Source organism: Antedon bifida, chromosome 3, assembly GCF_963402885.1.
Source record: "Antedon bifida chromosome 3, ecAntBifi1.1, whole genome shotgun sequence".
NCBI lineage: Eukaryota > Metazoa > Echinodermata > Crinoidea > Comatulida > Antedonidae > Antedon > Antedon bifida.
The window spans coordinates 2,232,743-2,255,463 of record NC_136228.1 but is presented as its reverse complement, the minus strand read 5'-3'; the positions used below and the strand labels follow the sequence as shown (position 1 = coordinate 2,255,463).

The window sequence follows — 22,721 nt, the reverse complement described above, 5'->3', positions numbered from 1 at the left end:
CCATTTGATTTACTGGCTCCTGTGACAACACACTGGACCTTTAATATAGCGATGTCATATGAGTGGTAGCCCCCAAGAGGCCAAATGTAGTTTATTATTAAGCTTTAGTAGTATATTTAGCATTGCTTGTACAGTATCAGTAGAAATATATATTATGTATTGTTAAATGTATACTCTTAATAAACTGGGAAAGCTTTACTTTATATTTGTGTTGTGTGTAAAAGCACGATATATTATATAGTAGTTTATAGTTTATCATTTGGCGAGTTGCTCGCTGTTGGATGTGTATGAAATAATTTTTTTTTAAATCATATTTGTACCCTTTATATAGAACACATCAACAACAACAACACTTTATTTTTTAAATATTTTATTTCACATCAATAATGTCCCAAGATTTAAAAAAAAAATCATATTGTGGTCTAAGAAGCAAGTATGAAATGATCTCAAATATTATTTCCATATTTATTTTAATGAGGTATTTAAAAAACTCAGTGATGGTTGTATGGACGTTACACTGTATCCATAAATACTACAGTATTACCCTTTTTTTTTTTTACACCATATTTAATGAGGGTGATCCATCCAGCAATTGCTGATCATTAGGGACCCTCAGATGTTCACAATACAAACATATACACTTGATGCTCTACATAAACAAAGTCTTATTACAAGTCTTTGGGAGTGGAGTTGTAATTTGGTCCTTAGAAAAAATCCTGACATGTGACGGGACTTGAACCCAGGACCCTTAGAGTGGCAGCCAAGCATCATAACCACCAAGCCACAACTCCACTCCTAATATTTTATGTATTTTCTTATTGTATATCTTAGCCTCAGCAATAATTTTCAAATTGGATCACTGCAATGTTCAAACATGGAAACATATATGCCGCAAGATCATCTACATCGAGCTGTTGAAAGTGGTGAGTTGTTCTTTAAATCATTCCTGGCATTTGACAAGACTGACATCCAGTGACTGTATTCAACGTTCACACTTAGGATAAGGCAAATGCTTACCCTTAAAATCTAAAATATCTCGTATCTAAATGAATACAATTTAAGAGAAATCCTTAAATATTTATTGAATTAAGTGAAATACTTTAAGGGAAATATCTAAGTGTGATTGGTGAATACGGCGCCACAGGACTCTGTAAGACTTACATAATCACCAAGTTAATACTTAAGATACATTTTCTGTTTAATAAAAAAAAAATTTACGTTGAAATACAAATTAAGAATGTATATTTACAATAATACAAACCAATTTATACCAATGTTTGTGAGAACATCTTGTATTACCTTAGTTACAAGCTATAAAAACATATCAATGATTTTGTTGGAATACATCAACACCGCCCTCTGGAGATAGAAGAATTCCACTCAATCTCTCCCCAGCTGTGTTACATTTTGACAACATTTTCTCAGCTCTTATAAAGCTAATACAAGATATTACCTTCAGCTATAATCATTGGCATTTCCAGGATTTTGTAATAGACAAAATGAAGTGCATAACATTACCATACCCTATCTTTTGCACTGTAATTTTAAATTTAGAGGGGTGACCCTATGAACTTGCACCATATGAACTATCAACCAATTCAATCTACTTTTGCAATAGGCCTACACTGTATCTTAACAATAAATACTTTTTACATATCCACCAATTTGACACCTTATGTTTTTGTTTAAATAGGTTACACATTATGAACAGATGACTTGATCAATTAAATATATTTACATTTTAAAATCTAATTTAATAAATAAGAGAACAAATTTGTTTACATGATTATATTTAAGAAAAGTGCCAGCACATCCCTTTGGAGAAATGGAATCACCCACCACTCTTTTTTCTTTAATTTCAATACTAAATATGTAGTGCTTTTTTACCCTGGTTCCACCATACTGTACATATGACTTGGTATGTCCCTGATGTGGGGTTCCTCCCCTACGTCCTACACATGATTTGGTTTTTCCCTGATGTACCTTGGCTTGGTATTTCCCCGATGTGGGGTTCTTCCACTAAGCATGATTTGCTTTTTCCCAGATGTGCCAAATATTAGCAGTCTCTTGTTGTATAATTGCACAAAACTTGTCAATGACTGTAACAAAATGTTGATAACTACACAAGGCCATCATAAAGACAGAGTGCTTTTATGATGCTTGGGTCCAGTTTACACCCGTCTTTGAACTCTTCTTTTGACAGTTTGTGTGTCAGGTTCTGAAAGATAGAATGTGTAGTGTCATAAATATAGCCTTGTTCACACTGGCATACGTTTAGTAAAATTAAAGCTCTGTCTAAACTATCAAAAGTTTATGTGACAAAAAAATGTGATGTGGGCATGATGATGTCATATCACTGCCATATTTAGTGCAGTAAAATCTTCCGGTTGTTTAAACTTGAATTATCAATTTATCCGCTCTCCGCCTCGACAGAGTTATGACGGTTTTTAGGTCCAGCTGATGACCAACGAAATATTGACATGACCTAGCTTGTTCCTAGGTCAAAAGGTCATTACCAGCTCGGTCAGTTTAACCGACCTATGCTGTTTGCATTGTACCTTCAAAACATACCTTGTCCATTTTTTTGAAGATTTTAGAAACCATTTTTTCTGGTGTGCTCTCATCCTCTGGGTAAGTTACCATGGTACCAACCATTTTATAAATTGCATCTACAACATCAGTCATTTCTTCCTCAGTAATGTAACCATCTTTATCGAGATCATACAGTTTAAATGCCCCTATTTGTTATTAAGTTAAATAATTAATGTTATTAGTAGTCAAGTAAACATAGGAACACAGTAAATTACAGAGTTAAAATTTAGTAGTACAGTATTATAAAGCTCTGTCTGCACTATCAAACTAGTTTGACAAAAAAAAGTGTGATGTGCCCAAATATGGTAGTGATATGACATCATCATGTACATATATGGGCACATAACATTTTTTTGTCACATAAAGTTTGATAGTGTAGACAGAGCTTTATACATTTAGTAAAATGTTGTTTATTATTAATATGAATACTTTATTGTGTGTGCAAGCTTGACAGCTTTATTGTACAAAAGTAAGAGGTGACTTTACCCTGGCTTTGTTGTTTTATTGATGTAATTTTGAAAATAAAAATTTAAAAAAATGTTTTAAAGTACAGTAAACATAGGGGTTTTTTCAGGATCTCCAGCAAAAAAAGATTTAAAAGAATGCTTACATTCTAATTTATCCTCCACGGTTCCTCTTGATGTAACCGATAAAGCTTTAATGAATTCAGTGAATTCAATCAACCCATCCTAAAAAAACAAAACTTTATTTATTAAAAACACATTCATATTTGTATAGTACCTATATGTTACAACGTTTGAACAATGGCCAGATTGCGTGTAACAAGAACAAGATTACAAACTCTAAAAATGAAAAGACATGAAAAGATAAATAACAAAATTAGGCATTAAGGAGGCAGATAAAGATATAAATGAGTGTATAAGCCCATCCATTGATATGGGCTTATTCCTGTAATCAAATCAAAATGTTGATCAGTAAATACCTACATAGATGATGTATCATTGATATTGAGTATACCCCCGATATCGTAACGCTTTAAACCAGTTTTCTACTAGGTTAATTTATTCACATAAATTGCAAGAGTTGGTTTATGCAAAACTGTATTCGTAATACAGCCAATCAGAACTCAGAAATGTTTCATTCGTAACAAATAAATTTGTATGAGCCTTAAAATTGATATTCTGTATTCTTAGTTTATGTTTTGGGAATAAACCATTAAAAATAGGGAGTTATTAATTCTGAGAACCATACCTGATTGTCGTCAAATACTTTAAAAACAAAAGTTGCAAATTTGGTAGCATCCCCAAAGGGAAAGAATTGTTGATAGATACTCAGAAACTCATGTTGATGTAAACTGCCATCCGGACAGTCCTTCATAAACCCACGGTGCCTGTATAATAAAAGAAAACATAAAAATAACAAATCCATCTGACCAATCTGACCTGCAATAAATCTCTCTATGGACACATTTTCAAATCCAGATCTTGAAGTTCTGGTCAATAATAATTTAACAGCTGCCAGTTTTAGCAAGGCCTCTGAGGGTACACGCGGGTTGTTATAAATCTTGCTACTTTCTTGTAAATAAAGTGCGCCTTGAGCACTTTGTGGATATGTGTGCTTTATAAATCTTATTATCTTATCTTTTAAGTTTAATTTATTAAGTGGAGTTTAGTTTAAAGATATATTGTCCCCCTCAAAAAATAATGGTTTAAATTTTTTGTTTATTTTAATTTTGCCATGTTAATGTTATTTACCTGAAAAATGGAATTTAACGCAAAAGATAGTCAAATTGACAATTGGCTTGAAGTCAACGGGTTTTTGGTTGAATTTAACTGTTTATTTTGTCTTTTTATAAGTGAAGTATTATTTTTTTATATATATTTTTTTTCTACAGAATTGATTAACTTGATTAAAACTGTGAAATTGCATAATCAAAGTCTTTTTTTTTAAATCTTCATTTGTCATATTATTTTTGGGGTAGAGTACATCTTTAAATATTTCATAAAAGACAAGTATTTTTTGTATTTTATTTTTTTAGTTACATTATACTTACCACTGTGAAATTTCTTTTGAAGAAACTGAAATAGGAAATGGGAAAACTATTAGAAAAATGTATTTGCTAAACCTATTTTTAGTCGCGTGCAACACGACTCTACAGCTCACTATGTCGGTCAATCGGTAAACACTAACTTGAGCACGCGACTGCAGCCATCTATATGGCCTTGTTTTTATACAATATTACATATGAGTGTTGGTAATCCATATTCTATCTATATAATACTACTGTTATTGTTGTTAGCTTTATAAATTTCTTTACTATTCAGAAATTGTATAAGACTGTAGCTTGTAAATTGTTGTATTGTACAGTAGGAATTTGGAAAAGTATTTGAAAAATATATTATTTTTTTTACAATATTAGATATGTTGGTAATCTATATTCTCATACTGTAATACTACTACTGTTGTTGTTAGCATTATCACTTTCTTTACTATTGAGAAATTGTGTAGTTTGTAAATTGTTGTACTGTATTGTGTATATATATCCGAGGATCAGCTGAATTATTCTGCATTGAATTACTATACTACTAACTGTAACTACTTGAGATGGTTAAACCGGCATGGAGATATTAATTAAATGCAGTGTAGTGTACTATGAAGGAAGTGTTTTGCCTAACCCCGATTTCCTGTTGCAAAGATGCTTAAAAGCTCTGTCTGTAGATACACTATCATAGTTTGACAACAAAAAGTGTGATGTGCCCAAATACGGTAGTGATATGGCCAACTATGGTAGTGATATGACATCATCATGTCCATATATGGGCACATCACATTTTTTTGTCACATAAATTTTGATAGTGTAGACAGAGCTTTAAATTGACTTACAATGCGTGTTTGTTTGTAGATCTTTGAGAATAGCGCTGTCTAGCTTACTGCCGCTTTTACCCATTAGTCTGTTTTTACCTAGAACGTTTAGTACCATCTAAAAAGAAAAAGAATGTTACGTTTAATTTATAGTAGAAAAATAATAACATTTAATTTCAAATTGAAAATGTATTTTAATATATTTTTTAGGACTTATTTGATTGCTCAGTGTTTTTCTGGGTTGGGGGAGGGGTCTGATGCTCAAGAAATTGTGCATGGCTGGTCCCTGGTGGATATAACCGCCGAACTGAAACATCAAGTCAACAAGATGTGGTGGGGAGAAAGTACATTCTTTTATGAGTGGCATTTATGTGAATGAATGAAGGCAAAATTATGGAATTACAGGCCGACTGATTGCCTTTTAGCAGCATTTTAACCCAGTGCAGGCTTAATTCAAATTCAATATAAAGGCAAATAGTAAGCAAGGCTATCAAACATTACAGCCTTACAGTTAGTTTATTTGTCTTCAAAACTGATATAAGATTAAGTCACGATTGCTTTTTAGATTGACATACGAACAAAAATAATCATTATACAGACAGTACATCTTGGTAAAAATATAGAGTACAGTACATGGATTAAATATTAAATACTTACAAAATATGCCTATTCCGTGAAAAATAGAAAATTGGCTGCCTTAGTTACGCGTAAACCACCATAATGACGGCATATACACAACAACTAAAGAAAGCACGCGCATGAAAGCAGTTTGCATTGACCTTTAGCACTAAGAACTACTACTACAGTAAGTATATTCATTGTTGTCTTAACAATAGGAAATCAATATGCTTTTGAATACAAAAAGTAAATGGAATCTACCATTATTCAGCAGGGAGAATATAATATATAAAATTAGGTAATGATTAATTACAAGAGGTAATATAATTTTATAATTTTCAATAAATTGTCTTTAATATATACTTGTCGCACTTTATGAAAAAATAATTCTGGTCAATACTTTTGAGGGCGAATGAAAGTTATGGAAAAAGAGTGGAATTATTGTCATGGAAAAAAGTGTAATTATATATTTTGACTATAGAGGGCAGCCTACTAATATTTGTTAACATCAGGGACACATTTATATACCCTCATCATACATAGACTAACTATGCTAACTATTTGTACAGAATTGATTGATTAATTAGGAGAACATTGGCAGAGTAGTTAATTGGCAAAAATGCACTAACCTTTTTCAGATATTAATTTATTAATAATCAAATCAAGTGTGTTTTCTGCAAGACAAAGTATATTTATTTTGATTTAATTTTTAATCTAATTGATAGTGTATTTAATGAAAATGTCTTCCCAAATACAGTAGTAATTAGTAGTATACACTCTTGTAGTTAACTAGAAGACTGTCTCTACATATTAATTGAACACTAATCTGGCTCCATCCCAAAAAGAGCGGACTTGGTTGCCTCTAGATATCATGTGACCGTTTAAGCTCTGTCTGCACTATCAAACTAGTTTGACAAAGAAGTATGATGTGCCCAAATATGGTAGTGATTTTTGCCACATAAAGTTTGATAGTGTAGACAGAGCTTTACAAAAAAGGAAGAGTTTCTATCAAATGTACAGCAAGCCAATCCTATTTTAATACATTTGACATTAATTTTCTTCTTCATCTTGTATTTTAATATCACAAGGTGAAATACTTATGAAATATATTTGGTTAAGGACAAACAGACATACCTTTTTAATAAAAGTGTTCGTGTTCTCTGATAGTGACCCTTTTAGACAAAAAATATGCAACAGCGAAAGTTAAGATGACGAAGAAAAATGCAAACCAATAAAATGTATATTCATCGAAGATGTCTGTGAATCCGGGTATACCTTCATATACGTTCTTAAATGGGTGTACAGGTGCCTTTATTCCCATCGTGAAACATTCACTGATCTGAAAAATATTCAATTCAATCATTGTATTGTATTGTCTCATTTATCATTTCACCATAATAATAATTAGCATTTTCATATTTTCTTAGTTTAGGTAGGTTAGTAGTGCTGTGTGTATACCGCTAGGTTAATATAACTCAATGATCTAAATAATATATAGGATTTATTTGTTACTTTTTATGTGATTCTTCTTCATACAAGTACTTAATGATGCCCAATTCTAAGGTGTGGTATTCACAAGTTACTTCGAGTTTGGAGTCGAAAGGAAGTCGAAATAAAAACAGGTGCGAAACGGAACTAGCACCGAGCAATTAGCATTGAACATAAAAATAACTAGGCCTAAGATTATTCTGTATTAATAGGGTTATTATTAGTAATAAACAGTTAATTTGAAATATCTAGAGATTACACCTACAAACGTCAATAATTGTGTTCGTTACGCTTCGCTGAACTTGGCACTACTGCATGCTGCTGTAACAACATAATATGATGTGCGAGAACAAAAAGGAGAGAGGGATGGTTATGCCTAGGCCTAGTTGTTGTTTATATGTCTTTAAAATCGATTAGAATCGTAATAAATGCATACCTATAAAATAATGACTTGTTGTTTTACTATTTAATAACACAATAATGTCCAAAATCACTTGAGAAAGCACCCAAAACAGATCGCTTAAATTCTCAAATTGTCTTTTTATTGTTTTTCTGTCCGCTACTGTGAGCCCTCAACGGTGGACTGGTGAACTAAAATTGGATTAAAGTTTCAATTTTAAGAAAGAAAAAAAAAACACGATACGTCAAACAAATCTCTTCAATATAATAAAATAAATGTATACATTATTTTATTAAAGTTAAACAAATTAAATAAATCGAACGTGTAAGTACTCGATAATATACGCTCCAAATATTAAACAATCAATTGTATGCAGATGAACCTTGACCTAAACAAAAATAAAAGCAGAAGAACTTAACCGAGACGAGTGCTAAGCTTACAAAAATATATAATCATTGTGACATTGAAAATGAAGATGTTATTTCCTTCCAGATTGACTGAAGAAGAAGAAATACTTCAACAGAAGTTTGCATTACTTAAAAAAAAGGTAAATTTGTTTTCAAATATTGTTGATCTATATGTAAGCTTTATTTAATTAATTAGGCTAGCCTAGGCCGTAGGCTAGGCCTAGCTAGTAGAGTAGGCCTAGCTAGTAGTCTAGCTAGGCCGCCTACATACAACTAGGGGCCTAGCTAGAAAGTCTGTAGGCTCCTGTTGACTAACTGGATTCGCTAGGTATGATGGTCTAGACTATTGCCCTAGAGCCGAGCTTTCAAGAATCCAAGTAGAGCATCACATGAACTTCAGTTTTAGTTGTTGTCGTTTTGTCCTAACGTCATCATTTGTGTTATAAATTTTAAAAAGGTAATGTGAACTTATTTAAATAATATTAATAAAAATATGTATTTCAGCATTTTCTACACCATATATACGCCTTGTACACTCATTAGATAAGACCTTTTACTTTTAGGCCTATTTTAAATTTTAAACTAGTTAGGCCAATTATTATTTTATTAGAAAAAACAGCTAATAATGATAAAAATGCACCCCAGCCAATTTTTAAATATGTGATCATGATCTACCTTGTTTTATCTTGTGTAGAAACGAGCATTGCATTTATTGAAGCAGGCAAAAGCAAAGCCCCCAGCTGAATCACAAGAGGCCAAACCAAAGGGCAATGCCAAAAGAAGTAAGTTTGACAACCTCCTCAGTAGTCAAGTGGTTTAAACACCCACCCTGGAAACAAAAAGTTATAGTGTTGTTCGGATGATGGCAATCTAACAACAGGACATTGTCTTGTTAAGATAGGAACTCGTACAGTCCTTTGATCTCATGTCTGGGCTGCGACAACTACCAACAGTAACTGTACTATGTACATATTCGCTGCTGTGTGCAGTACCTGTAAAGGTTGGGAACTGATCGTGTCGCAGCCACAGATAAACCTTTTGATCTCTGGACCTCAGCATCCTGTTGTTAGATTGCTCTAGTTTCACCAACAAAGGATAAAGTAAATTTTACGCAGACTCTGGTGAATTCTGAATAACTTGAATTACTGCAAATTGAGGGTCTATACCAACTAATACTTTTGATGTGAGGGTTACTAGGAAATGGCAGTATTATTATTTTTAATTTGTATTATATATTTATTTAATAATTATTATTTTATCTTTTATCAGCTATTTCAGAAGTTAGTCAAGAAGAAGCAAAAGAAATGGCGAAGAAAGTTCTAGCGACTCAGGTATACTCTTTTGGTGGAGCTCATCTTCCACACCTCATCCCCCTATAATAATCTAATATTTTTTTCGATCCACAAATTTTTGGTATTTCAGGTATATATTATTAAAATATTTAACTGATGCTATCTGACAATATAAATACGTATATGACCAACAAATGCTTGAATATAATCCCACCCCCTAAGTTGGACTAAATTTGAACCTAAATCCATTCTTAATGTGATCCAAATATAATCCCACCCCTAATTTTCACAAACCAATCAGGTGTGAAATGTGAATAATTTTGTTTTAAAATTTTTTCACAATTTCATTGAACAGTTTTTCTATACTATTTCCTGGCTAATACATATACATTTTTTTATACAGTCGGCTATGGTTAAAAAAGAAAAAGGTTTCAAACGATCAAAACATTTTGAAAGGAAGATTAAAGACACTGAGAAACCGGATAAATCCGGTATGGTGCCGTTTGAACCTTTCAACGGTGCCGGTGAAGAAGACACACCGTCAACACCAACTAAAGATAGACGTTCTTCCTACAGACCATTATATGAAAGGTATTTAATTCCAGTAGGAACCTCTCCTTTGTTTAAGCTCTGCCTACACTATCAAACTATATGTGACAAAAAATGTGATGTGATGTACCCATATATGGACATCATGATGTCATATCACCACCATATATTGGCACATTACACTTTTTTTGTCAAAACTAGTTTGATAGTGTAGACAGAGCTAGACTAGAGGCAATATATTTTTCAACCCATATTTAGAGGACATTTTGTTTGGTCCCAATGTTGTCCCATAAAGCTTGGTTCCCATTAGAGACGCAACACAAGCAAGTTGACCAGTCACAAGCGATTGTTGAATAATTCATCACTTGTGATTGGTCAAATCACTGTCTATATATTTAAGTAAAATTGAAAAGTGCGATTTTGTTTTGATCTTAGTTTACAGTATAAGTTCAACATTGTAAATAACTTGTTTTAGTTGATTGTATTTTTTAAAGGTTTATTTATATTTAATAATTTTGTAAAAATTTGTGTTTAAAGATGTATTGTCCCTTTGTCAAATTCCAAAAAAATAAAAAATAAAAGATTTCTAAAAAAAGTGGGTCATTTTGAAGTATCATAATAGTTATTAACTTTCACCAAAAATTAGTCGAGAAAAAAATCATTTTACTGAAATACAGACGTTTTTTGGTTAAAAAAATAACTTTGACTTCCAGTCAAAGTTTTCGATCAAAACATATCTCATAATGCAACGCGCTTATTTGGTTACTCTGTATGCATAATCATAAAACTTCCTCGCGATCTGTGTGAAAACACATTCTCAAACGTGACGAGTTGTAAACAATCCTAATTAGCATCATGCATAATGTATAATCATGGTTTGAAATCTTTGTTTACTTTCGCTCGCGACGATTTTCCAGACTAAATGTAATCAAATTAATTTAGCTGTTAATTACGTAAAATTGTTGTTTTTGGCTCGAATTTTCGACTTAAAGTGAATAACTTTAATATTACTTTGATATGGCCAATTTAAATTTAGAATATTCTGACCTTCATTTTTTTGTGTTTCAAGGGACAATACATCTTTAAACTAAAAAATGTGTTGAATTTGTCATCTCTTCTAGTTTTGTGAGTAGCAGTGACAGACAGCCAAGAAAATATGAAGAAAGTAAGTAAAATGCTTGAATTATTGATATATTAAAATACTTTATGTATTTATGTTTATTATGTTAGTTTATGAACATGACTTTTATATATATTCAGATGGCCAAAACAACAATAATAAATGGCAAATAAAAGATAAGAAATCAACCATTTTTTCAACTTAAATATTTATCCTTAAAAATGTATTGTCCCCTTGAAAAAAATAATTCTTAAAATTTTTTTGTTGAATATGCTATTTTAATGTCACCTAATAGTATTCCAGTTTGATCAAAAATTGGATAAAAAAAAATGTTTAGTCAATGATGACTTTAGTAGGTCATCACAAATTGAAATTCTTAGGCTGTTTACTATAAAATCTTTTTTAAGGACCATCATATTCAGATATGGAACCAAAACGAGGAAACACAATTTATGTAAAAGGCACAAATATGTTAACAGAAAAATTGTGTCAAGAAGCTTTTAAAAAATATGGAAACATTCTAAATATGAACCTGGAAAAAGATAAAAAGTAAGTAAAACAATATTTACATTCATAAATCGTCAAATTCATTTTCACTAACAATTTTTAGTACTCTTTTTACCACTGGTGGGAAACAGTTTTTATCGCATCCTGCCGAACAAAGAATGTGTTTTCTGCATTTTACATGCCTCGAATAATGCGTCCACATGGTCATTCTTTACTATAATACAGTACAGTCAACTCTCCCAAAACTGGACTCTCTGAAAACCAGAAACTCTGCCAATACCAGACCTTTCTTGAGGTCCAAAAGGTACTAAATTCCTTTTTTACCATTACAAACACATTCTGAATACCAGACTTTCCAGAAAACCAGATATTATGCCAGCCAAAAGGTGTCTGGTATTGGGAGAGTAGACTGTACTGTAGATGCCAATATTTTTTAAATAGTGTCCTCTATAGTTTTAAGATGTATTTTTATAGGGCCCTCATTTCTTTGGTAATGGTTTTATAAATTCTGCTTATATTTCATGTTTCCATGTTAGTACCTCTACCTCTAGTGGCACTATCAATGTTAACAAAACATGTAGTGTTTGAACCAGTATTGCGTAGCATATAGTCGCCAGACAGACTTATTTATGAAATGATTTCAATGCAACTATTGTGAATTTATTATGTGTTTTTAAAATTACAGAATATTTTAATATTTGAACTATAATTAATATGGTTTTAACCTTTAATGTATAACTTTCTTGTTGAAAGAACTTCAATTGAACACAGAATGTCTAAAAGATTTGTAGTGTATTTATTTTGAAAGAGTTCAATCAATTGGAACTTACTTTTGTAAAGCAACATTTTTATGTAATCTCTATATTAAATTTGTCATTGTGCTGTTGACTTAATGTTGAAAGCCTAATGGTATTAATCAAAGAAATATACTTACTATAAATAACTATATTTTGGCTTGTAAATACTAGAGCAGTGTTTCTAATAACAATCTTATTATACTAGCAATTAGAGGTTTTTAAAAAATGACAGGCACTTAAAAATCTATTTAGAAAGAACAGTATTTTCTTGTGAACAGAAATGGGTCCTTTTGAAAAATCACAAAGGATATCTTATCTTATGTTTCCATTCACAATCGCCCAAAAACAGTTTTCGGGGAGCAATTTTTAGCTGCAATGCAAAACTGTTTTTTAGGAAGAAAATTGTTTTTAAACAGAAACAGGTCCTTAGTGGTAATTTATGTTTCATTAAATTTATTCAAACAACACAAATAAAATACATGAATACGTGTATGATGCTAACTGAAAAATTAGCTAAAAAACATGGAATTACCTTTTTTGTCTAGTGTGGGTTCTTCCCACTTTTATTATGATACTTCCCACTTTTAATGATACAAATCCAAAGAGAAATTACTGAAAAATGACAATGCTCTCGGTATCAGTGGCTGGATCTGTTTAGATTTTTTTTTAACATTGTTTTCTCTCTTTTGTATGTACTGTATGTATATATATATATACAGTGTTAAAAGTAGTTACAATAAATAAATACTGTATATGCTTATAATATATTCATAAACCACATTTACCATCATTTGCATTTACAATTACAGTAATATATAAATAACAATTGCAAATAAAAAGACGATAAAGATAAAATAAATCAAATCAAAATTGCATTATATTTTCAGTGTTGCTTTTGTGACCTTTGATAAAGTAGAAGGAGCCGAAGCAGCCATCAAAGAGATGAATAAAGCTATAATCCAAGACGTCAAGTTGAGGGTATCGTTCGCAAGACGTCAACCATTGCAAGAGGGACCAGGGGACTCGTCATCACCTTGGGCTGATGTTTGTAAGTTACCTTTCAGTTTATGATATACTTTCATTTTCATAAAGGTATCCAATTGATCCTACAGATCATAAAATATGTATTGTCCTCCAAAAACATAAAATCAAATTTTGAATAGGCCATTTTGTAGTTTTAATCAAGTTATTCACTTTCATAGGAAACAAAAAAAAATATAGATTTTACTTATAAAAACTTTTACAAAAAAGTAAGGGGTTAGATTTAATAAGATAAAAATGTTAGGTAATATTTCTTTTTCCAGTGATAACTAGTATGTGAAAATAAAATGGCATATTATTATTATTTATAAAAAAATAATTTTTTTCAGGCAATATATCTTTAACAGTTTTTTTTCCCTTTATTTTAATTTTAGCATTTAATCGTACGAAACCGAGGCATCAAGACAAACGGTCTGTGTTAAGCTACAAAGAGGATGAAGATCTTTTCTCATCATAACCAAAAGATACGCATACACACACTATTGGATCAATTTAAGCAGGGTACTATCGTAAGCTACTTATCTGTTCACACTGTCGTATCTTGTTTAACAAAATATTGATATTGTTGGATTTATATTATGCATTTGAATACAAAATTGTGATAATATGTTGGTAGTGTATACTGGAAGCTGATTGGACAGCTTTTTGGTGGATTTATTGGAGGATGGAATTCACTTTATTCGGGAAAGTTGAGACATGATGTGGACTCCAAATGAATCATGTCAACTTCAGTGCTTGACATAATGGTAAAGCTCTGTGAGTACTAGGCAGTTGAGGGTGGATCTCAAATGTTCTGATTATGTTATTAAAACATCATGGAAGTATGGATTGAAGTGTTGATTCAGCTAGCCACTCATGGTGGGCCTTGGTGGTGTGGTGAAATAGGAGAGCTGCCACACTTTGATTTGAACTGCCTAAATGCCGAGTGATTTTAATCAGCAGCAACCTGGCGATCATCATCATTTTTGTCACATGGATGAAATGAAATAACAAATTTTGAGTAATATCTATCCTGAAATTAAAAAAAAAGTGAAAAAAACCCATAAAAACAATACACTGTAATTAGTGAAAAGCTGAAAGAAAGGAAAAAGATGGAATTCAACAAAAACAAGGCCATACATGGCTGCAGTCGCGTGCTCAAGTTAGTGTTTACCGACCAACCGACCGACATAGTGAGCTCTAGAGTCGTGTTGAACACAACTAAAAAGAAAGAAAAAATATAGAAAACCTTTATATACAATATAATATACAAAATAATGGCAATTCAATTCATCTTTTATTGGTCTAATTCATATAAAAATAAAATCAGAAAATCTTTAATACACTGCAGCAGTTTAAAATACCTAAAACCGGGTAAATTTAATCAAACATAATACTGGTATGACACGCCATGTGTGCCAAATAGTTAATAGAATATTGACTAGTTATGGAGTCTCGATATTGTATGTTCAATATTAGTTATTTAAACACAAGAACAGTTTTAAAGTGGCAGTGTCGTTTGGCGGTTGCTTAACCTAAATCATGGGTTCGAATCCCATGGCAGGAATTGTTCATGTATGCTTAGATCAGCACCATTAAATGATTACCATACTACGTTTAGAAGCGTGGGTTTATTTTATAAAAACTAATTGACGTTTAACGCTGTTGGATATTTATTTAAAGGGATGTCAAAGATACGACGTGGGTGAAAGTTCATTCACTTCTCAGCAGTGTTCTTTTTTGGTTTTGCGCCATTAAGCTACACGTCAAATATAAAGTGTTTTTTAGCCCTTATTCTTTACAATAGGAATTGCGTCACTAGACAAAAAGGCATAAAATAACAGCATAAGGCATGAGAATGTATATAATAGAATAAAAGGATGGTTGATTGCACTACCTTTATCACAAATAAAAATACAGCGAACTGGTAATAAAAGGAGAATGAAAATATTTACAGTGTCTAGCTGAGTTTATTACACCTTTTTTAAGAAAGGCTAATTTAGAGAGACGATGAGACTGTCTACAAATAGCAGAGTTTATAACACTATTTTGAATGAAGTTCGTACATATAGAATATAGGTTGTTTTTTATTGGATTCTTCGAGGACATGTTTATGAAAAAATGTAGTAAAAATGGATCACAAAACACCACACACTATAATATAATAATAGTACCACACGTGCGCCTACCGCCAGACGCTATATAATGCACGTTTAGTACGCGTACGCGTTTGAACATGACCCATAAATAATCAACCTCGCTCCAAATGCTTGGTTCCCATTTTATTGGTCAACTCACTTGCGTTGCGCTCACGTTCTTGCGGTGCGTCCTAGTGGGAACCAACCTTATCACCTGAACATAATTTCTGTACGCCCTTCTAGAGTACGAAAGTGCATTAGCGTCCAGCCCCGGGCGTGTGGTATTATTTATGTATAGATTCAAGATTATTTATTCGTCCATAAACTAGATATTTGACTTTCCTTTCGCAATATTATACATAGCCTATAAAATACATTAAAACATCCAAAAAATGAAGTGATAAAAAGTATGCTTGAATATATATATATATGTGTATTCGTTATATTTGCAATAATGTACACTAATTTGTTACTGAACTATGGAGAATTTTTTTTCCGAAATAAAAGATGAATGAATGAATGAATACTTGATAAAATAGTGTGTGTTTGTGTGTGTGTGTGGTGTTTAGTTAAGACCGCTAACAATGACTAGAATATTATGAAAAATGTGCTGCGCGGTATGCATATAAATGTAAAATAGTACCAGGGAAGAGTGGAATTTCTCTCTTCCCTGGTAGTACGACTAATCCAGGCCTACTTTATATAAGTAAAACCTCTGCGTGGACATTAAATCTTTTGTACTATAAGTCTGATTTACTTCAGAAGGTCAGAGGTATAATTGTAGTAAAGTTTGACAAAACGATTTATTGATAGAAGAAATCCATTTAAACAATGGCGTGTGATTTCCATTGTTAAACCCTCCTACGTCGCCGAACTATTAAAAGAAAAAATCTAGTACTCGTCTTTCACGCATTGTGTGCTCTGCTTGTTGAACCGTACAGTTGACAATCAAAGTCACAGAAGTCAAATTTTGGTTTTAAGGAAATCAGTTGATTTTGTCTTCAGAAGAATCCTGATCATGGCTGTGCTTAGGAGAATCGTCGTAGATCTTGCCATTTTAAACGTTGTTTTACTAAGTTTATCGCCGTGCTGTGTCGGTCGTGTAATCAACACTAGAGATGTTGCAGGCGATCAGCTTTTGGTGAGTTTTCACATTTTTTCAATTTGTATAAGAATAGTAATAACTAATAGCATAGAGATATAGTAAACTATAATATATCTATGCTAATAATGAGATATATAACTAGAGGGAGTTAACGCCTTGAAATAACCATATGACATACCATTTCCAGACCAAAATGACACTTGGTTGAAATATTTTAAAATAGTCTGATTTCACAATGTATTGGAATATTAGAAACACATTAATTTGAGAATTGTGTAGGTAGTCTATCTCGTATTGCTTAAACACGGTGATTGATTATAGTCTGGTATTACTTTGGACGTTCGTTGTAGTGAGAGGGCCTAGATACCAGGAGGTTGTATCACCTAGAATAATATTGAATGTTGCTAAAGCTCTGTCTACATTATCAAACTTTATGTGACAAAAAAATGTGATGTGCCCATATATGGACATGATGATGTCATAGCACTACCATATTTAGGCATATCACTACCATATTTGGGCACATCACACTTTTTTGTCAAACTAGTTTGATAGTGTAGACAGAGCTTAAAGCTGCTCTGTCTACGTCACTATCAAATAGGAGGTTGTATTACCTAGAATAATATTGAAAGTTGCTAAAGCTGCTCTGTCTACGTCACTATCAAACTAGTTTGACAACAAAAGTTTGATGTGCCCATGGTAGTGATATTCCCAAATATGGTAGTGATATGACATCATCATGTCCATATAATAGGGAATCACATTTTTGTGTCACATAAAGTTTGATAGTGTAGACAGAGCTTAAGGACGTGGATTTATAGAATAATTGAAAATCGAATAATTTTCTTTTGTTTGCTACATGCCTATAGTTCCAGCAACGCATTTAAAACATTAAAGGGACGTATGAAATCAAACTTAATTTGTTTTGTATTTTTTAATCTATTACAGGAACGTGAACTTGACGACTTTAAGGTAAAATGGCTACTTGATAAATTGATGTCGCTCATCAGCAACGACGAAGACGTTGAAATCACCACCACCGTTGAATCCATTCAAACTACAGCGCCATCGACAACCAATGCCCAAAAACCGGTTGACAACGCCGTCTATATCCAGCACATTGTCAATTGCTACAAATCTTATCGATTTATTACCGAACAAGGTCTAAGTGAACGTGACAACATCTATAACATCGTAAACGTACAATGCATGGCAGACCCCACCGTGGAACGATTTGTCAAAGTTTTAACCGCTTATTATAATTACAAACTCAATAAAGAAATTGGGTATAGCGATTACGCTGTGGTGGAATGGCTGTTTAGCATTTTTGATGAAGACACTGAAGGCGAACAGATAAACACTGATGTTTACCAAGAAGAGGTAAAGACAACAGCTGCACAACCAACAATAGAACCAACTTCTGAGAATACCACTACCAGAAAGGTTGACCCTACAACCCTGAAACAAGAAACAACTGAAGAGCAAGATGCCAATGTGCCAACTACATCCTCTCCCCTAAATGAAGAGAACAATGGCGAAGACTTAGTACGAGAGTTACAGCTTGAACGTATACTAAATATATTAAAAAAACAAAGAAAGGGTTAAACTACGACACTGACTACCATTTTTTTAGTTATAAAACCAGAAAACGAGGCCTAAATATTATAAATTGATGGGTATTTATGTGAACTAATATAATTATAAAACTAACTATAGGCCTAAATAAATTTCTTTCTGTTGTTGGGTTAGTAACTGATTTGTTTGAAACTTGGTGATGTTGTTTTGATACAAATTCAAACCATCCTCAGAAAAGATACTTTATAATTGAATAGCATTGGATGAAAATAAAGTAAACGTTATTTATAGCATTGTTTTTTTTTTCATTCGATTGCTTTACACTTTCGTTTTAAGATGCATTTGCATTAGACCGTTTTCTATACGCGTCCATCATACAAGATCTGGACGTAATGGTGGTAAATCGCCAAACGTACTTCTAAAAGATTTGATAAAAGAAAGAACCGGACGCGATGTATATTTGGTGTCGTTAATTGTTATTCGTCTGTTGCGTACAACGGCCTGTCTGGAAATAACCACCTTCTACAAAAAAAGATCGTAAAATATAGAAAGTAGACATGCGCAGAAGTTCTTCCCTGAGCTAACACATTTTTCTGTTGCAAAATTACCTAAATTGTATATAGACAGAATTTTTGCAATTGAGCATGCGCACTGATCGTGTATATATGTCTTATAAGCAAAGCGAAACACTTTTTTGTTCGGCCAATCTTCTATTTACTGGGGGAAAAATCGCGTCTGTGTGACGATAACTTTTGCGAGTAACATTACAGTAGCTCTTTTGTACAATATAGTTAATTGACTTAATTGCAGGAAGCTATAGAAATTATTATAAAATACATTTGTGAATACCATCGCGTGATTGTAAGGGCTGTTGACACCAGTAGCTATATATAATAACTGACGGCAAGACAGTTTTTAGTTGCTTTTGCGTCGTTTAGCTAAAAGGAGAGAGAGACATGATGGCAGTGTTTAAGAGAGTCGTTGCTGATCTTGTTATTTTGAACATTGTCTTGCTGAGTTTATCGTCTTGCTATGCCGCTCGTGTAATCGACACTAGAGATGCTGATAATGATGGTGACTTTGAGGTAAGGTTTTATTTATTACATTTTAAGAATATTTAGGTTTTACCTTATTTTTGTAAGATGTTAGTAGAGAACATAAGTAATTGCATATCGTAGGAAATGATACACATGGTTTATACCATAGTACAGTATAATAACAGGATACGATGATTTAACTTGGCCTAGAGAAAATATGTTCCAAACTGAAACGCGCTCATTTTCAACTTCAATTTTATAATTATAATGGAATTGTTCATCTCGGTAAAAATTGGTCTATACATTTGTAACAAATTTGACATTTTAAAATTAATTGTGAAGGTATAACATTGAGAAAATCTGCTAGAATGAAAAAGACGCTTCCACCGAACGTAAAGCCATGGCAATGAGGTTGCCTATCGTAAAACCACGAAAATAACTTTTCATAATTCCCTCTGCGTATGAGCAACAAAAAGGAGGCTGAACAGGCTTAAGTCTAATGATAAAATATAATTTTCATAGGACCGTGAACTTGTCATGGCTGTAAAAGAGCTCTATGCCGCACTGATGGAAGAAAGAAACGACATAGAGTCCATTCCAACAACCACTTCCGAGCAGCAGCAGCAACCTGATACAGACCCGAAAGTGGCACGCCTTGTCAAATTTCTGACCGCTAACAGATTCACAGAAAAAGATGAAATTGTACGAAAAGCTTTGAAGAAAAAGAAGATATATTCAAGGTGGTGGCCGAAGGCTAACGGACTAGTAGTGTACGGCTAGCAATTATAGAGCCCGTATTTCATTGTTGCTACTTGTGATTTCAATTATTCCGTTATTCACAGTATATTGTACTCAGTTTGTACTGCCCTTGGTTTCTTTTGATTTATTTTCGGTTCCTTTAAGACGCATGTTTTGTAGACTTTAAACGTGTTGTCTAAACATTTCATGTAATCTGGCGCGTAAAGACAATAACTAATGTTTCTTCTTTTTCATGTTTTTTACTACTGTATTTTGTTCTTGTATTTTCACTAAGAAACGGAAACTGGGATATGGAAGGTCCGTATATACCCCACAGAATAAATTATGAGAATAAATCAGCTTTATTTTGTAAAATTTTAGTTTTATAAATATTATATATATACTCAGTTTGTACTGTTGTTTGGTTTCTTCTTCGTGAAGACAACTTTAAATCATTGAATTAGTTTCGCTTTTTTTTTACTGTTTTGGTTATTTTGGTAATTTAAACAATGTTGTAATAGGCTATAACTGTTTTATTGTATTTGGAAGATACAAATAAATATACATACCTGTTATAATAGTAGATATTTTTTGTCAATCTATATTTTAATCCTTACTACAAAAGTTGTGCCGAGCCTTTGATTGATTTGTTGACTTTATTCGAAATTCTCATAAAAACAATACAAAAATACGAAGAAAATCACGATAACTCTTTAAACTATAAAGTTTGTTTTCAAAGGGGTCCTAAGACGTTCAAAATATGAAAATTGAGTGAAAAAAAATATAATTTATAAAAACACAATTAAAACATATGCCTTAGAAAAAGAATCCACGAGTTAAAAATGGATAAAATACACATAAAAAGGACTGATACAAATTATAGAAAATTGATAAGACAGTATAAAATATTAATTTGATCCTCCATTAACATTCGTTTTACATGCCATTTAAAAGTATATTTGAAGGTGTTGATTTTAATTTCATTTGGCGGTTCGTTCCATTTTTGAATTGCATTTTTAAATGTTTTTGAAACTTGGCAAGTGTTTCCTGCTTACAACAAAATGTGTGTGTCCTAGTATAATGGGTATGTTCTACCCGGACATATATTTTTTTAAATGTTAAAAACATTATTTATTTGAAGCTGAGTGACTCTATTTCGGATATTTAAATGTGATAGAGTCCTTGTTTAAATGAATCTAATTAACCTCATTTTTGGCTCTTTGTATAGTTTAATATATGTTAGCGTTTACCGACCGACCCACCGACCGACCAACATAGTTAGCTGTAAAAACTGTATGTAAAAAGTACTGGGAAGGTAAATCAGACTCGTTTGTGCGGGAGGAGTGGCGTACCCCCCACAAGCATACACACTTAGTGGAGTCTGGCCCAAACGCTAAAGAAATGGAGATGGGCACCGCGGCCGTTAGCATTAGCTTAGGTTTCGACTTTACCTTTACCTATTGTTGTAAAACATACTTATACTGATGGCGGCGCTATTGCTCCCAATTCCGTCCCATAATGCATCGCTCACGTGTTGCACGGTTTGACACATACTGTACTAAATCATGCTTAAATATATATAAATATATTATTATAATTATATCAAAATCAATCCTGATCTGTCCATCATAAATGATCCAATTTGCATAAAATCAAAATGGCTACCATTTGACAACTTTGACCCCAATTATCTCTTAAACCATGAAGAATGTTGTACAAGAATGTATTAAACACAAAAACATGACATCACTCATCCACAACAAATGAATAAACGAATTTAATAAATTTATGTAGCCAATCAGTATTCATGATTTCTGCCTGAGACTTCGAGTAATAAACAATTTGCGAACCGAATACGATTATTATATTTTGTTGCCGTTCACTTTTATTCGTCTGTCTGCCTGAATCTAACCATCTTTAACAAAAACAAGGCCATGTACATGGCTGCAGTCGCGTGCGCAAATTTGAGTTAGTGTTTACCGACCGACCGACCAACCAACCGTCCGACCGACATAGTGAGCTATGCACGCGACAAAAAAAAAACCGGTCTGATTAAAAAAGAAACACAAAATATGCAAATTAAGTCATTGTGCGTCACACTACAAGTCAAAACAGTAATGCTAAAATAGCAGACCGTAAATGTAGAAAGTAGACATGCGCAGAATGAAGAGTTCGTCACTGAGCTCAAACATTTTTCTATTGCAAAATTACCTAGATTTTATATGAATAAAATTGAATTAAACATACCAGTGATAATTCTGGACAGAATTGTCGCATTGAGCATGCGCACTAATCGTTTATATAGGCCTTATAAGCAAAAACACTTTTTTGTTCGGCCAATCTTCTATTTACTGGGGAAAAATCGCGTCTGGGTGTACTGTCGATAAGTTTTGCGAGTAACATTATGCACATAAAAAATTTATATGAACGGTTACGGGATAAAAATACGATGTTAACGTGTATCCGTTATTCACTGTTGATGCGGATAAGGCCAGATGATGATGCACCATCGTTG

The 22,721-nt window shown here is 32.6% G+C and overlaps 3 protein-coding genes across 4 annotated transcripts; 2 read left to right on the top strand and 1 right to left on the bottom strand.

Annotated features, from left to right (window-relative positions):
* Positions 1-380: 380 nt before the first annotated feature.
* LOC144838873 (neuronal calcium sensor 1-like) lies at positions 381-7,262 on the bottom strand. 2 transcript variants are annotated; one of them, XM_078694390.1, is made up of 8 exons: positions 7,168-7,262; positions 6,663-6,707; positions 5,437-5,533; positions 4,607-4,631; positions 3,805-3,943; positions 3,203-3,281; positions 2,572-2,738; positions 382-2,218 (listed from the first exon to the last, which is right to left on the bottom strand). In XM_078694390.1, exons 3-8 carry the CDS (start codon positions 5,531-5,533, stop codon positions 2,120-2,122), a joined length of 606 nt encoding a protein of 201 aa, XP_078550516.1. In that variant the 5' UTR covers positions 6,663-6,707; positions 7,168-7,262; the 3' UTR covers positions 382-2,119. The 2 variants fall into 2 exon arrangements, with proteins under 2 accessions (XP_078550517.1, XP_078550516.1); XM_078694391.1 differs by lacking the exons at positions 6,663-6,707; positions 7,168-7,262 and adding an exon at positions 6,073-6,229 and having other exon boundaries at positions 381-2,218.
* Positions 7,263-8,320: 1,058 nt separating this feature from the next.
* LOC144838867 (negative elongation factor E-like) lies at positions 8,321-16,139 on the top strand. The gene is made up of 8 exons (XM_078694382.1): positions 8,321-8,468; positions 9,023-9,110; positions 9,598-9,659; positions 10,024-10,211; positions 11,291-11,334; positions 11,697-11,838; positions 13,481-13,641; positions 14,009-16,139. Exons 1-8 carry the CDS (start codon positions 8,391-8,393, stop codon positions 14,089-14,091), a joined length of 846 nt encoding a protein of 281 aa, XP_078550508.1. The 5' UTR covers positions 8,321-8,390; the 3' UTR covers positions 14,092-16,139.
* A 560-nt stretch (positions 16,140-16,699) lies between these two features.
* On the top strand, positions 16,700-18,571 carry LOC144838869 (uncharacterized). Its single transcript, XM_078694385.1, has 2 exons — positions 16,700-16,892; positions 17,805-18,571. The coding sequence occupies exons 1-2, from the start codon at positions 16,770-16,772 to the stop codon at positions 18,459-18,461; spliced, it is 780 nt and encodes a 259-aa protein (XP_078550511.1). The 5' UTR covers positions 16,700-16,769; the 3' UTR covers positions 18,462-18,571.
* The last annotated feature ends 4,150 nt before the right edge of the window (positions 18,572-22,721 follow it).

What these genes read in the sequence shown, in the direction of transcription:
- LOC144838873 (XM_078694390.1), bottom strand. Translation starts at nt 5,533, where the DNA reads ATGGTACTAAACGTTCTAGGTAAAAACAGACTAATGGGTAAAAGCGGC. An exon ending in AAGTATTTGACGACAATCAG is followed by an intron (nt 3,282 to 3,804) that starts GTATGGTTCTCA and finishes TTGTTTTTTTAG; the next exon opens with GATGGGTTGATTGAATTCAC. An exon ending in CGTGGAGGATAAATTAGAAT is followed by an intron (nt 2,739 to 3,202) that starts GTAAGCATTCTT and finishes AATAACAAATAG; the next exon opens with GGGCATTTAAACTGTATGAT.
- LOC144838867 (XM_078694382.1), top strand. Translation starts at nt 8,391, where the DNA reads ATGAAGATGTTATTTCCTTCCAGATTGACTGAAGAAGAAGAAATACTT. An exon ending in AAAGGGCAATGCCAAAAGAA is followed by an intron (nt 9,111 to 9,597) that starts GTAAGTTTGACA and finishes ATCTTTTATCAG; the next exon opens with CTATTTCAGAAGTTAGTCAA. An exon ending in AACCTGGAAAAAGATAAAAA is followed by an intron (nt 11,839 to 13,480) that starts GTAAGTAAAACA and finishes TTATATTTTCAG; the next exon opens with TGTTGCTTTTGTGACCTTTG.
- LOC144838869 (XM_078694385.1), top strand. Translation starts at nt 16,770, where the DNA reads ATGGCTGTGCTTAGGAGAATCGTCGTAGATCTTGCCATTTTAAACGTT. An exon ending in TTGCAGGCGATCAGCTTTTG is followed by an intron (nt 16,893 to 17,804) that starts GTGAGTTTTCAC and finishes AATCTATTACAG; the next exon opens with GAACGTGAACTTGACGACTT.